Source organism: Triticum aestivum, chromosome 1A (genome assembly GCF_018294505.1).
Source record: "Triticum aestivum cultivar Chinese Spring chromosome 1A, IWGSC CS RefSeq v2.1, whole genome shotgun sequence".
Classification (NCBI taxonomy): Eukaryota; Viridiplantae; Streptophyta; class Magnoliopsida; order Poales; family Poaceae; genus Triticum; species Triticum aestivum.
The window spans coordinates 199,252,020-199,279,654 of record NC_057794.1 but is presented as its reverse complement, the minus strand read 5'-3'; the positions used below and the strand labels follow the sequence as shown (position 1 = coordinate 199,279,654).

Below are 27,635 nucleotides of genomic sequence, written 5' to 3'. Positions count from 1 at the left end.
AAGGACATGGTACCGCAACTCAAATTCTCAAAACCAAAGGCGACCAAAATCGTTGGAGTAGGTGGCGGTTAGGTGGTGGTGTGGGTAGGGATATTGGGATGGTTTTGCGAAAGTCGGAGGTGGTGTAGCGGATGATGTTGTGGAAGTAGCGGTCGTCCGGGCGCAGACGGATATCCGGTCGCCGGTCGTCCGGTAACGTCGGACGTCCGGTGCTTCCTGGGTCGCCGGACGTCCGGTGGTCGGGGTCAACGCGAGATTTTAGATCCGGGAGGTGATTTTGGGGGGGGGGGAATATGGGGAATTTGGGAGGGATTTCGAGGTGGAGATGGCGGGGGAAGGCTAGATCTACTTGCAACGCAACAAATTCACGGATCAAAACCAACAAAACATCATCACAACTCACAAAACACAAGAAAAATTTTGGGGCTATTTTTGGTGGGGATTTTCGGATTAGGATGAAAAACAACAAAATCAAGCTAGAAAAACGAAGAGGGGGTATCCGAAATCGTGATCAACCTTGCTCATGATACCAAGATGATGTAGGGCGAAACCCTAGATGGCCGATCTTTCACGAAAGGAGCGGATCCCAAAGAGAAACACGAAGAACACGAGGGGATTCACGAGGGAAAATACGAGAGAATCACTCAAACCAACAAGATTCGATTACACATGTGCTAGATCCTCGAAACACAAAGAGATACACGATGATCCAAGGTCAACAAGGGACGATACAAGTAACCGGTTCTTCTCCTAGAAGGAGGTCTTGATGGGGCCGCCCAAGAGGGGGTCTTGAATCCAAGTTGATCTTCTCCGGAGGGGCCGCAGTCTCTCTTGAGGAGTTGATCGGGATGGATGAGCGGAGCTCTATCTCGAAGTATGAGCTAAACCAATGCTGACCCTAGCTAGGAGGTGGAAGAGGTCTATTTATAGTCTAAGTGCAAATGGGGCAAAGTGAAGGGGTACATGGGCCTCGGGCCCGAATCTGGACGCAGCCAGGTACCGGACGGCCGCTGGGTACCGGTCGTCCGGTGTCTCAGGAGCCGCCGGACGTCTGGTGTCCTCCGGTCGTCCGTTGGTTCTGCTCTGTGATGGGGGTGCCGGACGTCCAGTAGCTCCGGACTTCCGCTGATGTTGGCTCGGGTGCTGGTGCGCTGGTCGACCGGTCCGGACCATACATCCACTCGTTCTCTTCGGGTGCAGGGGCACCGGTCGTCCGGTCTGGGCCGGACGTCCGCTCGCTGGGGTTCGACTGAGGCTTCAGGCGCCGGACGTCTGGTCCCGGTCAGTCGTCCGGTGGCTGGGACTTTTCCTACATCCCTTCTTCTTCTCCATCTTCTTGTCCATCTTCCTCTTCTTCTTGTCCTTGTTCCTTAGCTTCTCCATTGTACATGAGTATGCACAAAGTATCCATATGAGGTAGTAGCCATGCTTCATGCGCATCGAAGTGGAATTGTGAGAGGAGATATGTCACCTCGGTTTCAAGGGCTCTTGCACGTGATCGAGTCATGGGTCCGGTAGGCACTTGATGCGATGATGGTAGGTCCATGGGGATGACCTTGGGATGCTCTGCATCACTATGTCAATGGGTCGACACTGTCGATCAGTAATACCGGTTCCTGGGGTTGTGCTTGGTGGTGGGGCCTCCCTTAGACACAATGTTACAAGATGTGATACACATGTTAATTCAGGTGAACAGTGCTTGGGAGGCAACAATGGTAAATGGAGGATGATAAGAGTGAGTTATCATGGGCTTTGACAGGCTAATTACAATATTGTTCTTTTATATGGCATCGTTCGTACTTATGCTTTGGACGGTGGTGCGGGACGAATGCCAATTGATTTATGCTAGAAATTATATTTCATGCGGATCTGGATGGAGTCTGTTGCATGGAAAAATTAGCTTATCTCACATTTATCATTGGCCTAATAAAGATGCCAGATATTAATAAGAGATGTGAGATTAGGGACCTAGAGATGTGAGAGAATGTGTTCCTCATTCTAAGCTTTAGAACATGGAGCCGTATCTAAGAGGAATGAGTCAAATTTGGAACATTTATGGAGGTGGAAAGATATCGAACATGCTATAATTTTCACATGTGTGTGATATGTGATATAATTTTGATTGAAGATAGCCGAAACATTGTTTGTTTTGAAGTTATACTAAGAAACTATGTTAGATTTATAGTTACAATCATTGTAGCGTATACATGCTTGGATTCACTAACATGGTTTAATATGTTTACTATTGCTCCGACAGACATTGGGAATACCTCACGCTCTTACTTCAGTTATGTGGCTCTGTGGTCCTATTGCTGGATTAATTGTAAGTAACTATGACAATGGATCTTGTAGAACAAGGAGTTATTGTTTGATTTCCATAAGACAACTCTCTAACAACTTAAGAGAGGAAAACCTGCACACCTGTTTCTTCTTTTATTTGTCATACTTTGAACCGTGGTCTATAAAAGCAATAAATTCATGGTGCAACTTCATGAATATTTATTAAAAGAATAAGAAGTGATATAAAGTGCACATCACTTTTATCCATCATTTGAGCAAAGCACATGATTTTTCTGATTCATTCAGGAGTTGGCGTATTCCCCGCGAGTTTATTGTGAAGCATATATTTCAAATTAATGCATGCATCGTATGTTCATGAAGGTGCAACCATGCGTGGGTCTCTCTAGTGACAAGTGCGGTTCGCCACTAGGGAGGCGGAGACCGTTTATACTCTCGGGATGCATCGTCATCTCCATATCGGTGAGTACCATGCAATCATACCTCTTCGGCTGACATACACCATCAGCCTATTATGAACAGTCACTAATGTGTTGCCACACTCATATGTGTGACCCCGTAGGTTATAATTGTTGGGTTCTCCTCGGACATCGGGTACGCACTTGGGGACACGAAGGAGGATTGCAAGTAAGCTAAATCTTTAATTTCAGGCATATAGTAGCAAAGTAAAGAATCTTACGAAAATCTAACACTAAGTTGACGAGAGATTTGTACAGAGATTACACTGGGCCTCGGTACCGTGCGGCTGCCGCCTTCATTTTGGGCTTTTGGCTGCTTGACTTCTCCAATAACACAGTGCAAGTGAGTCTGCGCATGCTTGGTCAAGAGCATATCGACATATTTCATAGTTAATTTTGGTAGTCTAGACTATAAAAATTTATTACTTTCAGTCAAAAAAATTGTTATGAAGATTTTAGTACTAGTTAAATCGAAGGGGCAAAAGAATCATTAGAGAAAATGGCAATTCTCCATAGGTATAGAAAATAATAATCATGTCAGGCACTAACCAGGAAGATTCTATGTAAGCCATCCATTAACTCTTGAGATATGTGAAGAAATTTCAACACGTTCCATTTGTTGCATTTTCATAAAACATTGAGTCAAATCATATCCACTCTCCTCTGTACACACGTCATGTCATGTATCCACCCAACATCATGCCTCTACCCACATGAATAATTCAAAACTGAGTACCTCTCTATCTTCATGTGAAAATTGTTTGTATTTAACTAACATTTGTTTGACATTGCTGACAATAATGAAATATTTTCAATTAATGTATGGTTAATAATTGTGATAACATAAATGTGGGAAAACATCAACAAACCTAATGTGCCAAGTCAATACAAACTGCGACAAGTACGTTATAATCCCCAAGTGTAAGGAATTGCCATAGCACTTTCCAAAGATAGAAGTGGTGAGTATGGAGTGTCGAACACACAAGTAGCTGAAGGTAAGATCAACATTCCCCCATCTCCTATCTGCCACTGATACAACCCTATGTAAACCGAGCGTGTGCTTTATCTAGAAACAAGAAATAAAACTACAAAGTTTGTACAAAGAGCTAGCTTTGCAAGGTAACGAAGACCATAACCATAAAAGTAGGTGCTACCTAAGTAATGATACAATTAAATACAAATAGAGGGCGTGGAATAGTGGTGGTATGGTGTGCAGAATTGTCCCTAGGCAATCAACTAAGTTACTAAATCGATCATCAACACAAGTTTATATGTGGGAGAGGCCTCTGCTAGCATGCCATCCCTTACTCATAATTTTATGCACTTCTAACTGGAACTATTAGCAAGGATCTGCAACTACTAACAAGTTCATTAAGGTAAAGCCCGACCATAACAGCAAGATATATTGGTCCCCCTTCAATCCTATATGTATAAATTTATATGGTCCGACGAGGTTTCTGTCACTCCTGCCCCCATATGCATAGTCCAACCAACTTACAACTAAACCTATGGCATGATCCACATGCGAGCTCATATGATGGACACATAAGGATAGTAACATAACAACAAGCAACTCAACCAAACATGGAAATTTACCAATTAACCCAAAGGACAACAAGAATCTACTCAAACATAATAGTGATGACACAAATAATTGGGTAATAATTCATAGCACCAAAACACCATGTCAAGTAGGGGATTCCAGTGGGTTCTGGTAGAGTGGACTTCTGAAAAGAGGTGAAGAAGGTGACTGAGATGTTGTTGAAGACGGTGACGTTCATCAAGACAATCGCCACGATGATGGTTCCCCTAACGACACTCCGGCACCACCGGGAGACAGAGGTTGAGAGCCCCGCTTCGAATTCTTCCTCCATGGCCTGCCCCTTGACGGGAGAGTTTGTCCCCTCTGATCCTTGTCCATCATGGCTCCCATAGGGGCGAGAGCCCCTCTGATATTGGATCTCTTCTCCATATATCTTTGTTTTTCGCCACTATTTTCTAGTCGAACACTGTTTCTTTTATAGTCAGAGGTCCGTAACTCCGACCGGACGGAAATTTTGAGGGATTTTTTTCTCCATAAATTAGCTTTCCTGCGGATAAAAAGGGGCTCTAACTGATCCACAGCCCCCAAACGGGCCCATGTCGTAACTAGGGGGTGGGCACACCACCTGGTCGTGTGGGGCCCTCAGGCACTGTCTTGCGTTGTTCCTTCGCTCAAAAATAACATATATTCCAGAAAAAGTCAGAGTAAATTGCCGCGGTATTTTGAACTTCCTAAATATTGATTTTTCATGAAAGAAAAAATATGCAGAAAACAACTTGCACTAGGCACTAGATAATAGGTTAGTCCAGGAAAATAATATAAAATTGCAGCAAAACCTGAACACCGCATATAGTTGATGTTAATATAGCATGAGTACTTCAAATAAATTTGATATGTTGGAAACGTATCAGCATCCCCAAGCTTAATCCCTGCTCGTCCTCGAGAGGGTAGATGATAACAAGAATAATTTTTGAAGTGTGAATTGTAGGATAGAGAAAACCTTTGATCACATAGGCAATGATAATTCTAAAAACAAGTAACATCATTCCATTAAGTTCAACATATAATAAAGTGGTCATGAAGTATCTTTTTAATATTTTAGGATTATATTACAAACTTAAAGCAACCAATGAAGTATAGATGATGACTAGGTACCGCAATTTGAACATAACCATCATACTTATACAATGCTCAACAAATTACTACTATGAGAATGCATACAAAGCTAAGAGTGATGGCCATACTCAATACCTGGTGCCGCAAGAAAAAGAAGATGCAATTGGCTCAACAATAAAAGTAAAAAATATAGGCCCTTCACAGAGAGAAGTAGAGATTAACATGCACCAGAACTCATTTGTTTAAAATAGAGATAACTTTTTTGAGATGTGTACTTTTCCTGTCAACGGTTTAGCAACAATGGTTTCCATCTCCTTCCATTCTAAACACATTAAGAGAAGTTGCCATGCATCAACACTCCTTCAGCATAACCAACACAAACCATGGCTAGCTGAATCCATGGGTGCCTGCCAACTTTCAACTTCTTTTTCAAAAATATATTATTAGGATTGGGCATCCCTATACAAGCTATATCATAAACTTAACAAGCAGAGTAAACTCACGTCCTAAGTAAAGCACATTTAGTACGGAAGATAGTGACTACCCCCACCGCTCCATGAGTTTTATGAGCACACAAAATATAAGTTTATTTGAAGTTTTAGAGGTGGCCTTGCAAATTTACTTGGAATGGCGGTGAAATACCATGTATATGCAGGTACGGTGGACACTTTGTGGCATAAACTTGTTTCAAGGATTGGATGGACAAGCGGTAATTCTGCTTAGTACTAGAAAAGGCTAGCAAAAGACTGTGGGCAACGACTTTACCACTCACAAAAACATTAATCATTGATTCTCTAATAGTAACATTATTGAGGAAATAAAATCCCGATGATAACCTTCAAACCTTGAATACCTCTAAGGATGAACTAGAATTTATCAAACATGTGTAAGCATGTGCCAAGCCAATCATCTGTCCTTCATTGGGAGATACTTACCACCACAACATAATAGGTTCAACTTAATGCAACTAATGCTCTTTGTCATTATAATATAACTCTCCTGCTTGATTAAATATATGCACTATCATATTCACTTCTATTTTAATGAAGTAAACAGAGGATGCATGTTTACTTCTCAATATACATATCATAAATGAAGCACATGGCATTTAATTCATTCTTAAATTTTACTCTAAAGATATAAGTGAAGCACAAGAGTAAATGATCATACTTACTCAATGAGGGATTCCGCATGATAGTGGGATCAATACTAATGACTAAAGTTTGACCTCTTCCATCCCACTTTCAATAATAATGTAATCCACATGAATTGCATCAACCTCCTAAATAGTGACATCAATACTATCTAAAGTTGACCTCTTCAAAGCCACTTTCAATGATAATTTGATCCATACTCGAAAAGATATAAGTGAAGTTCGTGGAGCATTCTACAAATAACATTAGTATAAAGAGACCAATATCCAAGCTCAAAAGATATAATTGAAGCACACAAAGCATCCTATAAAGCCAAGCTCAGAAGATTTAAGTGACGCACAAATAAAGCCATAATCAAGAGATATTATAAGTGAACTGCATGGATTATTCTATAAATCAACCATGGACACTAAGAAATCATCCTCAACCAGCATAGTGTAAATTTATTGAAAAGAAAAAGAAAAATGATGCTCTAATACTTTGCACATATCATGTGAATAAAATATAGGCTCAACCAAGACATACCTTTAGTTGTTGAGAACGATGAAGGGGATGCCAGAGCATCCCGAGGCTTGGAGTTTGAGATATCTTAAAAATATTTCTTCGGGATCCCTCGGGCATCCCCAATCTTCAGATCTTGCATCTCTCCAACTTTCTCTCGTATCGATATCTCCTGTGAGTTTTAAAATTTTCATCCATAGAAAATTCAGCAGAACTCGTGAGACAGACCAGTATACATAAATATAAATCACCAAATCATGTACTGTCAAGACAAGTTACATAATTGTTTTCAAACATTAGCTACTATACACTATCATTTTCACAATTTATATCCCCCAATGTAAGCCATGAAAATTCAGAATGAGCGGATAAAAAACTACAACCACAATCTGTCTAAACCAAATAGTCTATAGTAACTAATTCTAAACATATACTTCTGAAGCTCCAAAAATTGTGAAAGATTAGGAAGTAATAAAAAATTATTACAATACTGTTTAAAAAATTCATAAAATTAGCATGTTCAAGGAAAATATAATAATTTAATTACGACAACAAAACTTTCTATTTCCGCAGAGCACACATCAAACATGCAATTTAAACAACCTATAGGCAAACCTTGGCACTTCATTTTTATGGTATAGTGTTTTATACATGGGGATAGTTATTTTTATGAGAAACTTCCATGAGAATCTTTACATTATTTCCATGAGCATGAGCAAAGTGTTCAAGGTCGACCCTCACTTCTTTAATGCACAACTATTCAACCACTTATCTTTTTAAGAAAAGGTTTTCGTTTCCCTTCTTTATTTTTGTTTTGTTTTTGAAAAAAATAGCACACGAAAGAAGAATAAGACTCTCTAAAACTTTCGTGTTGTCTCCGTGGCAGCGCTTTCGTTAAAGCGTTAAGCAGTGCATAAAGGTGCAAGTAATTTATTAACTTTGCATTTTAAAATTTTACCCCCAACTAAAGAAAGAAAACAAGAACAAGAATAACGAAACTACTTAGTGATAAAAGCAAAAAAACATACAAAATAATTTCCATCCTACGCTATTGCTCCCGGCAACGGCGCTAGAAAAGTAGGTATAAATATGTAGCTTTGCAAGGTAACGAAGAACATAAATAGAAAAGTAGGTGTTGGCTAGGTTATGATACAATATAATACAAATAGCGAGTGTGGAATAGTGGTGGTATGACAAGGGGAATTGTACATGGAAAGATCAAAGCCTCACGGGACACACAAAGAGACATACCCACCACCCTTGTGCATGCAAACCTAACAAGAGATGCTGACGCCAGCTACACCGTGCTTTCTTTTCGACTGACCTAATGTTCCGAGGAGAATTAGGAATGGTTGTATCCCTGCGTCGAGTGCCTATGAAAAAGTAAAATAAAACATGGATGGGGAGAAATAAATCGCTATTTACTGCCAGACATGTCAAGGTCCACTTACAACAAATTGCCAAATTGTTATGAAGTGCCACACATACACAAAGTGCCAAATGATTACGAAGTGCCTAAAATTTTACACGAAGTGCCAAATATTACAAACTACTTGTCAATTCACACGAAGATCTCTACAAATACAATATGTTGTTAAGTTCTACTTGATCAATCTTTAAGTTGTAATGGGTCAACCACTAAGTTACAACATGAGAAAATACATCGTAATGTGCAGTCAAAGTTCTACTACGGGGATGTGGAGGAGGGGAGCTCGCCAATTTCTTGATTCAGAGACCCTCGTGGTGATGGAGGTGGACGGTCGGCGTCCGCGATGTCAACCAACTTCAGCTCACCGGTCATATCTAGTGAAGAGAAAGCAAGACAGACATGGGAAAGACCCAAGTGATGGTGACACATTGCATCATAGAGCACACAAACAAATCAGTGTTTTGCCAGCCAGATCCTGATGGGGAGTAGGAGGCTCCTGCTCGACATTCAAGCAATGGTGGGGGAAGACCTCACGGCCAACGTGTCATGTGCCTAGGCCAGATGCACATCACTAGATCCCACCTTAGAGGGAGGTAGTTGGTGTCAATTATTTACTATAGTGAGGAGGGTAGGGGATATGTTTTTGTTGTTCTCGCCATCCTGGGATGGGGATAGGCATGACGACGATGTGACATAGTGAGCTTGACAAATTCTGACGGTTCTTGTCTAGATCTTGTCTCCTCGTGTCTTCCTCATCACCCATGGTGAGGACCCCATTGTGACCACAGAAGGAGCACACTGACCTCCTCCGCTCCATGGGTTCATGCGCCACTTCTACCTCCACCCATGATTTTGGTTTTCAGAGCACATCTCCTTCCAGGAAGAGGTGTGGTGGAGGCAAGCGGAGAGGTGGTGTCGTCAGCTGCTTGGGGGAGTGGTGGTTGGATCTGGTTGGTAGGGGCGAGAGGGGAGGTGAGGTCGGTTGGAGAGGAGAGCAGCAATGTTTTGGGAGGACAGTCGAATTGTGAGGAGGGGGTGACAAAAAGTGTAGGTTGATTTAAGGATGCTCTGGGGAGAGCCGAGCAGTATGGACCCACACCTGTCAGTGAGGTGCATGTTTTCTCTCTCTCTTTCTCTCTCTCTCTCTCTCTGGATTTTCTACTAGTTTAGCTGCCAGGATCATGAGTGGGGTGAATAGCTGGATTGCATCTCCATGGGTACACTAACATAACACATATTTAATTGACAAACACTTATTCGGCAAGCACTTTGAACTACAACAGAGAAACCACAAAATTTAAATAGTGAAAACTTATAAACTTGACGTGGCTTTTGGTATAACTGTTGAGACAATTATCAAATTGTTTGTCAAAATCGTGCGTAAAGTATATTAGTGGAAAACTATGGATTAGGTGACCCCTTTTTTATGTGACACACTTTTCAAGCTTCATTGTGGTCTAATGGCAATTTTGAAAATGGAGTTTTTCCCATCGAGCGACATCGATAGTATTTTTTAGACTTTTTATCGCTTGCGAGAATGATGTAGATTGGATATTATTGAAAACATATCGGAGAGGAAAAAAACTAGACGTCATCTTCCTAGTTCCTTACGGTTTAAGAGCAGTTAATAAAAACTAGACTTCGTGTTTTGGCGCAGTCCAAATTGACAAGTGAGCTGCATCAAAGGGGCAACTGAACTGAGCTTTGCTAATAGAAGTCGGCTAAGTATAGTTTAGTGAACTCAAAGTGAAATTTTCAGCGCCAACAAGTGAACTACCGGAAATATTTTCCACATGAGGATGTTGACTTCTCGAATAGAAGCGAATCCTGACACATCGAAGCGATCTACAAGTATTTCTAAATTGTTTTCCCCTATGTTCTAGGCTCCATGGCATGAGAACAGCAAACTGCATATGTGTTTTTGCACAATTATTTTATGGGGAGAACCAAGGAACTCATTATAACAAACTACTTCCATTTTCTTAGCAATTTATGAACAAGTCCCTAAATTTTCACAAAATCCTAGGGTGGCCACCACCATGGAGCATTGTGGCACACCAAAGCCCGTGCATGCGTGGGGCAAAATGTGTGTCATACGCTGGAGAACCATAGTACCATGCCGCACGCTGATGACAAAATCCTATGGTGGCCTCCACCATACACCGGTTGAGCCTTGGATCGGCGCTGGAATCACAAGGGTGGCCCGATCTTCATGAATTTTAGGTGTATTTGCGGAACAACACAAGGAAATGGAGGAAATCATGAGGAATCACAAAGAAATGAAGGAAAACACATGGAAAACTAGTGATTCCAAGGCGACACCCTCTTCTAATCATACATCCACACCACATGGTTCCCATTGTTTCTTAAAAATTCATTGGTGAAGCAAACAACAAGGTGGAAGATTCTTCCCCAAGTCATAAGACATGGATGGCTTGAATTTCATGGAACGAACCTTCTCCAGAAGTGGAGGTCTTGAACTCCAAACGAGTATTCACTGCAAACGGTGGCCTTGTACTATATGAGGAGTCATCTTAACAAGGAGAGGTCCCACAAGGGCAGGTACATGAGCTAAGCTATAATGTATTGTCATTTCTTAGCTAAACATTATCTAGGATGGGGGATGTTTATATATAGGTCCACCCACAACGGGGTAAATGAGGACGAAACGATACATAGGCTAGTCGCCTAAAAGTTGCGCGCATGTGGTGGTTATATGGGGTCCTCCTCGCTGATATAACCGGCTAGTGAGGCGAGTGTTTGCCAGGCATTGGAGGTAGGTGGCATGCTCCAACAGTTTACATCGGGGTAAGTGGGTGGTATAATAGGAACAAATGTCAGGTTTTCTCGGGTTCCTGCTAGTGTTACCGGGCGGGATGAGCTTGTTATATTGGCCACTTGGATGTGGCCATCCTTCCCCGTCTTTCGCCACGTGAGTATCTTGGTGTTTCTTCTTTCGCTCCCCATCTCCCACTGCAAATGGTGTGAGATCTTTCTTGTGCATGCTCCCCTCCATTGCACAATTGTCACTAGGCAACTTATATGTGCAAATGAAGGAGCATCAAGTATTATACCATCCATGAGAGAATCAAGTAGACATGCATAAAAGGCAGAATTCATGTTAGTAGATGTGATGCATGTGACCCTTCGCGATGGAGACAAAGCCATGTTGATGATCGTCGGATGCAATTTCTCATGTCATTCTCCGCACCCTTCAAGAGGAGTCTCCCTCTACTTAAAACATCATCACCATAGAGAAGTGATAGATCAGACTTACCACAAAAATGGAGCATGTCAATCATCATGTACTAAAGGCCTACACATGCACAAAACAAAGAAAATAATGTGCGTTCATGGTACAAAAATGTGTCATCCATCAATACCCATCTCTTCTCTTGCGCATACCATTAGCAAGTAATACGGTTGATAAATATACGGTGTATTTATGCATATGTCATAGAAATGACATGCATGCTGTAAATAAGGAAAACAAGCATGATTCACATGTAACATGTAAAAATATGTAAGTATATATGAGAAATCTATGGGGGCCTTATCGTGCAAGAATAAAGCAATGTCACACTCAGCACATATAATATAGCAAGTATTCAACATGATGGTGGCAACAATGGGAATTATTAGACAATATTCAAAACAAAGCCTGTGAAAAGCATGGAAATGGTTGCCATCAACCGTATGGAAAGAGCAATTATTCATCATGGGTGATGCAACACACAAGGTATATGCAAAACAAAACCATGGCAAAAGTTTCATTGTGTAGGCAAGAACTCCTACATAAACAAAAATGTGACATCATGCCACCCCCAACACAACAAGCATCATGAAAGGTATGGGTGAAAGATCTAAAATGATAAAAGAAAGTTACTCCACCAAGCTTGTAAATACACATAAAAGTAACACAGTGATGGGTCATTTATAATGCAGAGCATGGGTCACAAAGGCATGTCATTGGAATAGTAATGATTAAACCATGCGTTGTGAATATGGTAATATGGGCAAAACATATGTAGTGGAAGATACCAAAGAACCATTGGAGTGCAATTTAGAAGAGGTACGTGAATCCGTGTCATGAAGAAGAAGATAGGAATGATACTCCATGGAGACCTACGCCTTGTTTGCTCTAAAGAGCTCGTTTTGTAACCTCATGTTGAGTATGAGTGGAGAAGTAGTCGTGACGTCCTACACATGCAAAAGACAAAACTAATTAGCATGGTAGATAAAGAGATCATCCATCACGATGTGTTTGTTCATTTGTACATCACTGTTAAACTCAAAGCGCATGAATAATATGTGCATCAATGTTTATATCCATGGCACTACGCATATTGTGCAAGGAAGGAAAAAAACATGTTGCACATGGTACAAAAAAAATCTCCAATCATATGGGAGAAGTCTGTGGGGGCATTCTCATGTGCAATAGAATAAACATTGTTACACTCCAAACTCTATATGTTTGAAGCAAGCAAGTAGAGTTTTGAAATTTTTTTATGGAATGACATGTGCAAAGCATGTGTATAAATGCAGTCAAGTTGTATGGAAGAACAATTAGTCAACAAACTTAACACGACACACAAAGCATTCTTATTTTATGGATGGGAAAATGTTAACCACAAATTATACATATAGCACTATTATGCTTGAAATCAAAACAACATAAAGAAGAACTATTCATCATGTTTGTTACAATATGTGAGGCATTACCAAGAACATTTACCATACAAAGGTGGTCATGGCAAGGCATATGAAGTTTATTATAAGAATTATGCAAACATAACATGGTAATATCATAATAATATATGCAAATACCACAAGCTAAAACATTTCAACTATGTCTCGCACAAATAAAATTCAACTTAATTCATATGCATAGGTGCTAAGGATAGATCTTGAAGATGTGATTTCAGAAACCTTAAGCATAGCACAAGACAAATTCATGGGACTATCAAGCATGATATAACATATGGGATTGACGTAAGATATCACATGTAGAACGCTATCACAACTACTTGATATCATATATTGTCATCACAAATAGGTGGCAAATCAAAGCACGCAGAAGGTAAAAATGGGGCGTGCCATAAATATATGAGCATTATTATCATGCAAATTGTCCAAGTCCAGTAGGAGGATAAACATATCATCAAGACCCATTGTACCTTTGTGTTCCTGCTCATATGGAGTAAGTGTTGTAGTGGAAACGAACATATTGTGTCCAAGTTCAGCATTTTGATGATAAAATGTGTGAGGGGGGTATTCTTCCACTATGTCCATTGTCTTGCCCATTAGAGGGAAGGACTTGTCCAGGATTGGGGAGCCATCGAGTACGAGACAATGCACCAAGTAAGAAGACACAATAGGAGTAGAGGTTAAGTTGTGAGATTGGTAAATGGCCCCGATCAAAATGCGTAGGTGACTAACAGAAAACAATAAAAAATAGGCTAGGTCTAAAGGTTTTCACCTGCAGCTGTGAACTTGCACCCGAGATCCTATCTAGATAATCAACATGGCACTGGTAAACATTGTTACATATATCTTGTCAAAGTATTGTTATGGGAGATGTGTCCAAATAACCTGCGACCAAGTACCTCTGAATTGTGATTCTATTGTCCAACAAAGGCCCTTCCAACACATGGGGTTACCTTAGTTATTAAGGGACAAGCAGAGCAATACATTGTGCATTTAATGATTGCACCTTATCTACCCGTAGAGACTATCTTTCAGCTACAAAGCTAATCTTATTGCCACAGACGTTCATCATAGCCTTCCATTCTTCTCTACCCTAAGCCTCTCCTTGTTAAATCTTCGGTATCTTGTGTATCAGTAAGCCCTAGGATCGAGGAAGGGACAATATGATTGTCTAGCACACAGAGATAATGTTAACTCAAAGTAAACCAACGATACCTTAATGCATGTACATGGGGCTACGAGGCTATGGCTCCCCCTTAGCCCTTGGGGACTACTCATACAATGCAAATAAATCACATGCAATAGACATTATAAAGATTTCTACTTAGGGATGAATGAGTATAAGTCATACAATGTTGATCATGTTATACACTCGATTACAAGTATGATGGCTAGTGGAGATAAAGGCTATGGTGGTGGTGATGGCTATGGAGTGGTGGTAGGTGATGTAGATCGGAATGAGTTGGTAACTCTGATGAATGGTCAGTCGTCTTATTGGTGGCTCTCATTTGGTGAACGTTTCCTATCCTTTATAATGCAGACGGGATGAATAGGGTTTCAAAGTGCCTCCGATGCAAATCATCCTATAGCCCCTTTACTGATGTTGTCATGCATCACGTCATGGAGGCGGTGGCATGCGATACGAGTAGTATCACAAGCGTGGAGGCTTGTAGGACATGACATCTTATTGCCTTCTTTTGTGGACACTGTTGTGTTGCTCCTTTTGATGGGCATAAGTTGTGATGTCCTACAAGAGGAAAGGCATCTATAGCACTTTCGTGATAAGTTGAGTGTCGAATCCATAGGCAGTAGAATGGAAGGCACTACTAACCTCAAAATTATGTTATTACCAACGTAGTTTCGTACACACCCAAAGCAGAGTTTGGAAATAGACTACTCTATAAGTTACTAGGAAAAGGAATGAAAAGGAGTTTATGTAAACTACGAATGGAAATGTAAAAAAGTAAGGTGTTCTCAAGGGCTCCAGAGTCATCGCTACTAATATGATCCATGCAAGAAGTGCAGAGCATAGCTCTCTATCATATCACTAGGCCACTCTTTATATATCGAAGTGGGCGGTTCCCGGTACAGATATGCTCTACTCAAAGTAGACTTCATATCACATAGGCCACCACCATAGTTTCCCCATGCTGATTATCACTACGGTTCTTAAGGGTTTCCCCGTGGACGCAGCCCGATGTGAGTTTCCCTCTTACTCCCCTACCAACTGCAGAAGGACAAGAAAGAAGCTTTTACTGTTTTCTCACAATACCTAAACATCAAAACCTAAACAAACAAAAGTAGTTTGCTTCACGAGCAATCACAATGATAATTCAAGAGAGGCCTCCTCTCAATATTCGTGAAGGCTACTAACTCGATAATAAACATAAGATATTGGATCACTTGAAGGAATCTAATTCTAGTCATAAAGAGTTCATCCATATCCTCGAAAATAAGTACGACTACTCAAACATGTGAAGGGAGCACATAAAAGAGAGGGCCAAGTTACCAGCTGGCATTGAGCCAATGAAACGAGAAGGCATGGCGGTGTTGGTGAAGATAGTGCTGATGGTGATGCTGATGGTGCCGGTGGTGTTGGTGATGAAGGAAGTGTCGGTGGAGGCGGCGTGGTGGAGATGGCACCAGCTCGAAGGCTGGTGCATGCAGTGGCCGAGCTTCTTCCTCCTTATATTGATCTTGTCCATTCTTCCATGAAGGTGTTGTTGGTGCAACAATGAAGGTGATAGAGATTGATCTTGGACGAATGATGGATGATGGTGGCGGCTATGGTTGGAGAAGTATTTTAAGGGCTCTCCCAAAGCCTCCGCTTTTGTCCTTTGATCTAAGGGCTCTATATGAGCCTAATTGTCTCCCAAACCCTTCCTTATTAGCCAAGGATCACGTAATAACCAACAGGGACAAAATCGTTGAAGAATCCTATCTAGAGAGGCATCATTCAGAGCTATCTAGGACTGGTACGAGCAGTGGTACGACTAGGTTTGATCATACCAAGGGTCGTCGAATCCGGAAACTTTTACATCCAAACTCTATTTTCAATGTTATTGGCCTCATTGCAAGAACAACGCCGATGCATCTGTGGTATTAGATCTTAGTTTGGAGCACTTTGGAAAAAATCTCTCATTTTTGGCCTTCCGAAAGGCGTAAGTCGGGTGCTCGTAATCCTCTGTATTAAATCCATCTTTGGCCTTTTGATTGTGCTTGGTCCTAGGTTGCTCTAAGACACCCTTAGACACAACAAAACAAAGGAAACTAGTAAAAACTAAAGAAAAAAACTATGCAATGCTCACAATGAAAAGAGTGAAAAGTAGTAATCATGCCTAATGGACATATATTTGGTTCAATGGAACATGATATATGCAGAGCACATGCAACAAAGGAGCTCAAAAAATCATAAAATATAGAGCCAACAAACTCCCCGTACTTATATCTTGCTCGTCCTCAAGTAAGAGGGTTGACTACCTAATATTTGCCAACTCGAAAGCTTATGCTGAAACCAAACCCCAAGAGTGAACCCATGCTCATTGTGCGAGCATGCAAAAATTAACTAGCAAGGGAGTGATACATGATATCTCCTTAATTCCATTGCCATGGAGGTCGAGAAAGATGGAATATTTCTACAGAGTCCAAATTCCCATAGCCAAAGGTTTAGAGAGAAGGTCAAATTATGTTATGAACAATGCAATGCCCATCATGGACAAAAGAAACTATGGATTATCAATCACCTCAAAAGCACCAACCCAAGGAATACCAGGTCTAATTGGAAGATCATCCATCTGCATTAGTCAACCGCTCAACTACCTATGCAGAGATTTGTGCAAGCCTATGCCTCGTGCTTAATGGGAAAGTAGAAAATTGTTAGGGTTTTAAGAATTCGAAAACATAGGAAGTCTTTCATCAACACAACTAGCCATTAGGAACGCGTTATGATCGTTGTTGATGTGACTATGCGAGGAGTAGGCCGTGCAACTAGGATGCAAGCAGAGCTATGAATATGTGAAATCTCCCAAACGGACTAAGTGCAGGTGCATCCAACTTGCTTCCTCATGAAGACCTTTAGCATTTGAGGAAGCTTGTCATCGAAATAAAACATGTAACTTATGAAACTTTCTAATCTACAATGCATGAAGTGGTGCTACTTTGAAGCACAAGTGTATACTAAAAAGTGAAATGGTGTTGCTCCTTCTCTCATCACCACCCTTTTTTGTAGCACCTCTGTGATGCATCTCTTAGGTTGTGTGCCAGGATATGCAATGATTCGGCGTAGCATAGACATCAAAAAATGGACAAGCCATAAAAATATCATGCTAGCCATACTACGGTCATGCAAGGAAAATCGAAATAAATAATATGTCTTTATTCATGTAATATAATATGATGGTAGTGCAAGGCGGTATACTCGGAATGGCTATAAAATTGCCATGATAGCTAGGTATGTTGTCTGTTTTGAGGCGATGTAGGGTTTATGTGTAGGAGAACAAGAGAAAGTTCTCCCATAGGTTTGGATGTACTAGAGAAGTATGCGCCAGGTCTCAATGTGAGAGTGGGCAATGCTCGGTATTGAAGAGGCTAGCAATAAAATATGAACATAAATGCAAAGGCTTTGAAATCACTTTAGTCATAAAGAAGGCAAACACTACACAAGGGCATCACTGTATCATGTTGCATAAGAATCAAATCTAAGTACTGCAAGGGAGTAGATTTGCGGGGGATATTGTTGGACATCCTAGATCAACCAAAGTCGCTGGGTTCATCTGCAAAACCCTCTACAACATTCGATCGCTAATCAAGCCACAATTAGAGTCCCCAACTTATGTAATTAGGTGAGAGAATGGAAAGAATTTAAACGAATCCTTTATTATTTTTGATAAAAAAAACATGGCAATGTCTTCCAGAAAATAATCAGATTTCCTCGCGCTAACTAAAATGAATGCAAAGAAGTATGCCAAAACAAGGGGACACACGATTGCACAAGAACTTTATAATAAAGAGCATTGCACGAAACACTATGCATGCAAAAGTAACTTCCCCACGCTTAAAACTTTGCAAATAAAAACTAGGGAAAATTATGAAAGTAAAAAAAGAAAATACAGTTATCAAAAGAGAGCGTCTGACGTGGTTACCTCCCCAAGATTAACATTAAGCAAGAGTTAGAGACTTCCACCGTCGGGCCACATATAACCTCTCCTTTAATAGATGTGGACCTTGCTTCAATGGATCTCCAAGTTGTGGTCCAGTGGTTGCCCCCGATAGAACCTACTTGAAAGACTAAAAACAAGGTATTTTTATGCTTTTGGGGTTTTTCATTTTTTATAGTACAGAGGATTAGTGTGACAACTAAGTTCACTAACCTAAGCACCATGCGTAAGTCGATAAACTAAGTCTAGGAGTAATATGTACCACTAGATTTGCATGAAGTATGTGTGAGACAAGTTAACAAATATGAGTGTGCAGCTCGTAAGTGCCTAATAAAAACATAGATCCTCACTTAAAGTGAGAAACTCGATACTAAGAAACTTTTGTGAGACGAGGTTCGTATTGAAAACATTATCAACCGCCTGTGGTTGAAGTTCTTCAAATTGAAGAAACAAAGCAGATTGTGCGGTTCTTTTATACAGTTGGCACCATACTGTATATGACAACACATAAGGTCCAAGCCCATGCGAAAATAACACATAGAGAAAATCACCGAATCAATATACGAATGTAGTTCATATATCAAATCAAGAAATTAAATAAATGAAAACATATTTTCTACAGAGAATTACTACCTCTGTATCAAAATATGAGACATTTTGGTAGGTTGACCAACCAAAACTTCTTATATTTTGATACGAAGGGATTAATTTTTAAGGAGCTACGGAGGTAATTGATGCAAATTATAAAGCAAATGATCGGTTAGAAAATACATTAGCAACATGTGATGTGGAAAACAATTCAATTGGATGTGGAAAACAATTCAATTGGAGGTATTTATTGCCTCATACGAGCACGCTTGGTTGTATAGTCTGGTATAGTTTGCTCTAGAAGTTCAGTCCTTATTGCCGCCCTTTGGTACGACTAGGCGGTACGAGCGTGAGCGCTAAACCGTTCGCCGTCTTGGAAAATCTTGACCTTTTGTTAGTCGGGTTTGACGTCGAGTACGAGCACGAGCTAATACGCGGGTAGTTTTTATCATGCTGCGGTATCCAGCTACAACATGAAAAGTTCCTAATTTCCATTTTCTCCTATTTATGAGAAATATAGTACGGATGCATACGCTAATAACATGCTCACACACTCATCCCTATAAAGGCAAGCACTCATACCCTACTGTGAGCACCTAAGAGAAGTTGAGACGACACGTGTTGAGATTGACAAACTCACCACAGCCACCTTGTAATCAACAAGTGTGTCATAGTTTTGTCGATGACATAGGTAGGGATTTTGCATCAATTTATAAAGGTTTCATTTTGCATCATCATGTGTTTGCCGGACCTTTCGGCCTCATCGCCAGACCGAAACCTTGGAAGTATGTGGTCTATCGCCCCGGTAAAGATGCCTGGAATCTGAACGGTAGTGATTGTGCTCAACAATGGTGCAGTTGTAAGTCTATAATACCTTCCAGTTTAAAAAGATTTGTATTACCTTCATTTATTGTAGCTCATTGAATCATGCGCAGCTGGATTTGATTGTCTAAACAAAACTGGACATTTCAATCACATACTAAGTAGCTAATTGCCTGTGCGTTGCATTGAAGCCACACATATTCCAGCGGTTCGATGCCAACCGTGTCCGAAATATACCTTAAACACACAATATATGTAAGATTTGGTTTCATTTGAGTATGAGCAGTTGAAAGAAAGATTTTATAAGATTTGATTGTATTTGAGTATGAGTAGGTGAAGGCAGGAAAGTTTTGATTTAGTTTGGATTTTGGTAATATTTGATTTGATTTCAGTATGGATAGGGGAACGCATGGAATGTTTTTAATTTAGTTGAGGTTTTGGTAAGATTTAATTTAATTTAGGTACATGCAGGGGAACAAAAAGTGATTTTTTACTTAGTTAAGGTGTTGACAAGATTTTATTTTGTTTGGTTGAGTTAATACATGACACGGGAGGGACGACATACATGACAAAGAAAATCAAATGACGAAGGGGCATGGGTGGAGGCGAACATACAACATACAACTCCCCTTTAATAGTTGAGATATGCAAGTCATAGAATTTCCCACTTCCGAAAAGAATCCTCCTCTGGCTAGAGTTATATTAGATCATGTAGAGTGGTTGATTAGACAATTTTATCTTAAGTGTGCTACATAATCTCAAGAATACAATAAAAAGTTATGTATAGTGAATAATATGTTAGTCTTATCTCAGGTAAGTAGATATGTGGTGAGAGAAATTGTGTTAAGACATCATCCTTTAATTAAGAAAAGAAAAGTTTTTTTATGATTTCTCTCTTCCACCTCAACATTTACCCTACATGGCAATTCTAAAATAAATCATTGTACAATCCCAAACTCGAAATAACAAGCACAAATGGGGGACTTGAAAAGAGTGCATCCTTGAACAAATACATGGTGCAAATAGTAATATGATTTAGAATTTATGTTCTCGCTTATATAAAGAAGGTTCAGATCAGCCACTGAGCTGCAAGCAGAATATTTAACTTATTTTATTCATGACATCGAGGGATTGACTAACACAACTGAATCATATCTATATTTTATATAGATACAATTTTACCACATAGGAGGAAGATTTTCTATCGTAGCTTATCACACAGAACTAGTTAAGATGTTGTGAGATTTCTGCAGTGTAAAAGTTTTCAAAACTCAAGGGAAAATACTGGAATAATACACCTATAATATAAGATTATCTGATGGACTGATTGAAAAAAATACGACTATGTGTGATTTGGACAAAAATAAATAATTAAGTATATATGTTTATGCAGCGGTGAGCTAAAATGATTGTTTTTTTTGTTGATAGCACGTAAACGCATATTTTCACAATCACGTGGTTGGGTTACCTTATAACATTGGTGTGATGTTCCACTATCCATTCGAGTTTGGGATTGTACAATGATTTATGAGTTATTTTTCACACGCATTGTTGCATGTGTGGTCAATTTTTCACATTATATAGACTAGCAAAAAGGCTTCTGCGTTGCAATGGGAGAAAAAAAATACCACACACTCTTAATTTACAAAAAAGGTCTATAATCTGAGAATTTGTAGCTACGGCCCAAACAAAAATGGTCTTAGCCTACAAAAGCACAGTTCAAGATTCCACATGTATTTTATTTCAACACAGCTTGCATGTAGATTTAATCCGTAAAAAGAAACGGGCAAGTGATCATGTATTTATTCATGTCATGTGTGAAATGAGGTATTGTTACCGGCCGGTAAAGGAAAACGATAAAAACAGACGATGACACATCAGCACACTACGGAGACATGTGTGCATAAAGGGCAATTTTCAGTATAAGCATCGCCAACTTAGGGTAACTATTGAAAACTTTTTTTCACATGCATATTTACATGAAGATTTGTTAAAAAGATACATGATTTTTTAAGCATAAAGTGATATTTTTTTGTCTGAAAAAGAACATTGTTGTATGGTCTCCCGTGGACGCGGGTACTTGCGTCCATATTTCATCACTATTTATTGCCATACATGTCATAGGTATTGGTCCATGTTTCATCTTTTTTATATCTTGTCAAACTTGTCTTTTATTTTATTTTTTTGTCTTGCATGCCTCCTTTTTACTTTTTGCCATGCATATCCTGTCTTTCTTCTTTTTATATATAGTAGAATAGTGCAACATCTCATCTTTATCGGATCTTCTATGCATTTTCTTTTTTATTTCTTTTATAGAGGGCATCCAATTTTTAATTTATCTTTAGTTTCGTATCTAATCCTGATTTTGCTGAGGTGTTCATCCCCAATCCGAATCACTACCAATATGATAGAAAGACGGATAATGCATTACTGATTAAGACTGCACCCTATATAATATTTTGTTTAAATTGCTAATAGGTAAAATAACACCATATTAAGATTCTACATATTTTTCTAATCAAAATTCATATATAACATGTTAAATTTGAAGTTACGGTTTAGAAGATATGGGTATTTTAAAAAACATTTGATATCTACTGCGGGTTTATAATGTCAAAAAAACCAGTGGGTACAGATTTGTTAGTAGCATGACGGACTAAGAATGCCTATTTCTTTTATTAGTAGGTACAGATTTGTTGTTTCTATCATAGCTACTTTGGAAAAGATTGACTACACATGCAACAATGCGTGTGAAAAATATTACGATGTTCATATCTCATAAATATTTTACATCTTGCTCAAATATAAAACAACCAATTGCGGCAATAATTTGTGGGGTACATTGTCTAATTTATAAAGTTTGAACGAAAGCGTGAACCACTGAAACTTGGTCTCGGTTCCATGATAAATATGCTCCTTGACGTCTTTTTATCTGTGTGTTCTTTTGTCTAGGGTCCAGCACGCGCGTTGATGGCCGATTTATCAGGTATATAAGGAGCATCACCCTGCTTGGTTCGGTCATCCAGCTTATGTTCTTCCCACACATCTAAGAAAAATTTATGCGATCGATCATCAACATGTTTTTTTTGCGGAAAACATGTTTGGATTTGACGAGTGCATACCCGCTTCCCGTGCAGCCTTTCTCTGGTGGTCACTCCTGTCCCCGCGTCCAACAACTCCCTTCTCGCGCCCCGATGCCCCTCCTTGTCTCCATGGATTATCCCTCCTCCCCCGACGCTGGCCACTCCCGAGCGCTACGTCGGTTGGACGCGAGCCCCTCTTCGTCTGTCAGCCCTATGTAGGCACTCTGCGATGACATGGTCACAATCCCCTGAGTCACTGCAGTGAACGCCCCCGCCATGGCCCTCGTTCTGAGATCCACTATGTCTCGCCAGTGGAGGAGCCTATGGCTAACAAGAGAACTGGGAGACCTTGTGCAACCACCAACCACGAAGGCGGCGCCATCGCCGCCAGGCCTCGGCTCGCTCCCTCCTCCGAGCATGTCTCCTGATGCGAGAACCTGCTCTAAGTGCCTCTACTCTGGCCACCCCCCCCCCTCAAAGTGCCTTCGAGACTGGCACTGCAAGTATTGTGGCTTCTATGGCCACATTTCACGTGTGTGTGTGTGTGTGTGCTCCCTCCCTCCCATGCCTACGCACTAGCGCCATGCTGCCGGCGAAGTGCCTGCATCATAACTCCCGAGGGTCCTAGGCTTCCAGTGTGACGCCCCCAGTGCCGACTGCACCCCCACTCCCCGTCGTGGCTACCATGTTCTCCCACCCCCCCCCACATCGTCGGCGGCTTCATCCTCTCGGGAGGTGGTGGCCCTATTTGGACACCACTCTCTCCACCACGCGAGCTCGATCTGCTATCTCCCTCGCTTGGCTGAGCTGGAGGTGGCCAAGGTTGGTCTGCTGTTGCGCTTCTAGACACCATGGCCAGCTACCGTAGTTGTGACGTTCACACCGATGTTGAGGAGGACCACCAGATGCGATATGGCCTAATTGTAAACAAGTTCGCCCTTCATAGTCACTATCTCGAGGACTTCCACTTTCGCTTTGGCTTTGTGAAGACTCACGCCAGCGTCGCTATGATCAACCTCCACACAGCACACTTCCAGTTTCTTTCCACCCTTGGAGTCCATCCATTGGTGTTGAGCCTGTATGCTCATCAAGATCACTGGCATGCGAGACCATGCATGGTTTTGCTACTCGGCTGATATGCTGCTTACCCCATTCTACCTGATCGAGGCCTCGCGCACAAGACAAGCAATGGCCTTCCGTCTATCGGCATGGACGGTGAACCACAATGGCATCCCCTAGTTGTTGGAAGTACTTCTTCAGGTGCCCGACGGTGTGCCCCTGTATGTCGCCCCAGACCGCGTCGACAGTTTCACCTTGCCCACGACATCTTTCCGGGTGTCTATCCACGTCATACTGCCCCTGGATGAGGCCCCAAGCCTAGTATCCCCACCAAGCCTAGACGTGTGGCCTCGCCGCCACGCTCTAGTGATTCCCCTCCCCATAGCGGCTGGAGAGGTGGTGGACGCCGACACCCGCCTTGGCGAAAATGGCATTGGGTCTTGAGACCATATCCCACTGCCCCTCCGCTTTGTCGGCCCAACTACCATCAGAGGCACTTTTCTCCTTTGGAGAAGTCGAGTGAGGCTCCTATGACCAATGAAGATCTGCCAGGCATGGAAGCTGACTAGGTCCAACCTACAATTCAAACTCCACTTGATGTGCCTCCCAGTGTAGCTCTCTCTCTCTCTCTCTCTCTCTCTGAAGTTGCGGCCCCACAACGCCACCCTCCTCTTGAGCGTGACCGAGACTATGTGAAGCCTTGGAGGTGGCCAGCCTACTAGTGTGGCCTGCACCACCTCTTCTACTACCAGCCAAACTGGCAATGCCACTCATGTGCTTACAACTACCAGACAAGGCCCCACTATCGTGGTGTAAGACAATATGTTTGGGGGAACCGACTCAACCCTCTAGGGGTGGCCTATCACATATATATAATAAAGGGTTACAACGTTACATCATACATACATATGTACGGGAACTATACAGTCTAACACCCTCTCTCAATCTTAGCCACTTCCTAAAGAATCTAGAAGGGTAAGATTGCGCCCACATGTCTCGAACTGTGGTAGAGACAATGGCTTGGTGAAGATGTCTGCAAGTTGATCCTTAGAAGAGATGAACTTGATCTGTAGTTTCTTCTGAGATACACGTTCCCGTACAAAATGATAGTCAACTTCAATGTGTTTCGTTCAGGCATGAAATATCGGATCTGCAGATAGGTATGTAGCACCGATGTTGTCACACCAAAGAATAGGAGACTGTGATTGTGGTATACCCAATTCCTGAAGCAAAGACTGTATCCAAATAATTTCTGCAATTGCATTAGCCACAACCTTATACTCAGCTTCAGTACTGCTACGCAAAATAGTAGCTTGTTTCCAAGCACTCCAGGTGATCAAGCTAGAACCAAAGAACACATCATAACCCCCCATGGATCGCCTGTCATCCGGACTGCCAGCCCAGTCCGCATCAGAATAAGCCGAGATGACCCCAGAGGGATTCGGTCAAATGTGCAAACCATAGGACAACGTGAAGCGAATATAGCGCAAAATGCGCTTAACCGCAGACCAATGAGTGTCACGAGGTGCCTGGAGATACTGACATACTCTGTTGACAGCAAAGGAAATATCTGGACGTGTGATCGTCAAGTACTGAAGCCCACCAACAATACTCCTATATTGTATCGCATCAGCAGAAGTGAGAAGCTCACCATCTACATCAGTGATCTTGTCAGTGGTAGACATAGGTGTAATAGTCGGTTTGTACTTAAGCATCCTAGCCCGCTGCAACAAATCCAAAGAGTACTTCTTCTGCATCATAACAAGACCATCATAACCGGAAGCAACTTCCATGCCAAGGAAGTAGTGAAGCTTCTCAAGGTCTTCGACTGCAAAGTCAGCACCAAGAGACCGAACAAGAGTAGCAGCAGCAGCCGACGGAGAGGAACTGACAAGTATAATATCATCCACATAGACCAGCAGATACATTGTAACTTCAGGCCTTTGTAGAAGAAATAATGAAGAATCAGTAGCTGATGATGCAAAACCATGAGCACGAAGAGCTGTCGCAAGATGAGCATGCCAAGCACGAGGAGCCTGCTTCAGACCATAGAATGCTTTGGTGAGACAACACAAATAATCAGGACGATCAGGATCAGAGAAGCTAGGGGGCTGCCGCATGTAGACCTCCTCCTCCAGTACACCATGGAGGAAGGCATTCTGCACATCAAGCTGACGAAGAGACCAACCCCGAGTGACTGCAAGAGAGAGAAGAAGCCTGATAGTAGTAGGTTTAACCACTGGACTGAAGGTGTCTTCATAGTCAAGACCATAACACTGCCGAAAGCCTCGGGCAACCAACCGCGCCTTGTAATGCTCAATAGACCCATCAGAATGCTTCTTCACTTTGAAAACCCATTTAGAGTCGATGACATTAACACGAGGTGGTGGCGGAACAAGAGTCCATGTCTTGTTACGAAGAAGAGCATGGTACTCCTGTTCCATGGCCTCTCTCCAATGAGGTATACTGAGAGCAGCTTGATACGTATGAGGCTCAGATGACGGATCCGCACGAGCAGCAGCCAGACAAGTAGCCAACCAAGCAACAGTACCATCATGATGTTGCTTGGGCTGAAAATACCACCGCGACTACGAGTATGTGGTCGTTGAGGAGCCGCGGGAGCCACAGGAGCCGGGGAGGTCTCAGTCGATACTGGACAGGGCGATGGCGATGGCGATAGAGAAGCCTCGGCCAGCGACGGAGATGGCTCAGCCAGCATGGACGAGAGCGAGCCTGAGCCAGGTGAGCTCGGCCCAGGCGAGCACGGTCCAGGCGAGACCAGTGTGGCAGGCCGAGGGGGCAACGAGGCCGGCGTGACAACCCAAATTGGCGAGGCCGGCCCAGGGGCTAGGGGCGCTGAGACGGGCGGCCGAGCCACCAAGGGCGCCGAGCCGGACGGCAAGGGTGCCGAAAAGTGGACAACCCAGACGCCAGAGGCGCCGACATAGGCAGCCCAAAGACCAGAAGCACCGGCCCAGAGGCCTGAGGCGCCGAGACGCATGGCGTCGCTGGGTGGTTGGTTGAACGTGCATGGGCATGATGACCGAGGCCATGCAGGGGCGCAGCCTGATCGTTGTGAGCCGTTGGCGAGGCCGACGAGGGAGGCGATGGTGCCTCCAAAATTTCCAAACGAGCCACACGTCCAGTGCCTGCACCATGGTTAGGCAACAATATAGGAGAATATGCAACATCATCAAATTGGTCAGAGGTAACACAGGATGAATGCATAGATGGTGGTTCGGCGGTGGACACAGGAAGTTTGGCAAAGGGAAAAACATGCTCATCAAACACGACATCCCGAGATATATAGACACGATTGGTGGGAACATGAAGACATTTGTAACCTTTATGAAGAGAGCTATAGCCAAGAAAAACACACTTCTTGGAGTGAAACTCAAGCTTGCGCACCCGGAGATGCGGCCAGCAAGCGCACCCAAAGACCTTGAAGAAGGTGTAATCAGGTTGTTCATTAAGGATAACTTCAATGGGAGTCTGCATGTTCAAAACACGAGTGGGAGTACGGTTTATGAGAAAACATGCAGTGGTGAAAGCATCACTCCAAAAATGAAAAGAGCCGATGCATTGGCTAAAAGAGCAAGACCAGTTTCAACAATGTGACGATGCTTACGTTCTATAGAACCATTCTGTTGATGTGTATGTGGACATGCTAAACGGTGAGCGATCCCAAGCGACTGAAAGAAGGAGTTGAGGTTGCGGTACT

The 27,635-nt window shown here is 42.0% G+C and overlaps 1 protein-coding gene across 1 annotated transcript in view; it reads left to right on the top strand.

The window, feature by feature from the left end:
- The window catches only part of LOC123043070 (sucrose transport protein SUT3), a 47,228-nt gene that overhangs the window by 11,402 nt on the left and 8,191 nt on the right, over nucleotides 1–27,635 (top strand). Inside the window, exons 2-6 of the mRNA XM_044465416.1 lie at nucleotides 2,258–2,323; nucleotides 2,662–2,760; nucleotides 2,861–2,925; nucleotides 3,015–3,099; nucleotides 22,725–22,758. Of these exons, the coding sequence (XP_044321351.1) occupies nucleotides 2,258–2,323; nucleotides 2,662–2,760; nucleotides 2,861–2,925; nucleotides 3,015–3,099; nucleotides 22,725–22,758 (349 nt within the window). The remainder of the gene's footprint in view (nucleotides 1–2,257; nucleotides 2,324–2,661; nucleotides 2,761–2,860; nucleotides 2,926–3,014; nucleotides 3,100–22,724; nucleotides 22,759–27,635) is intronic.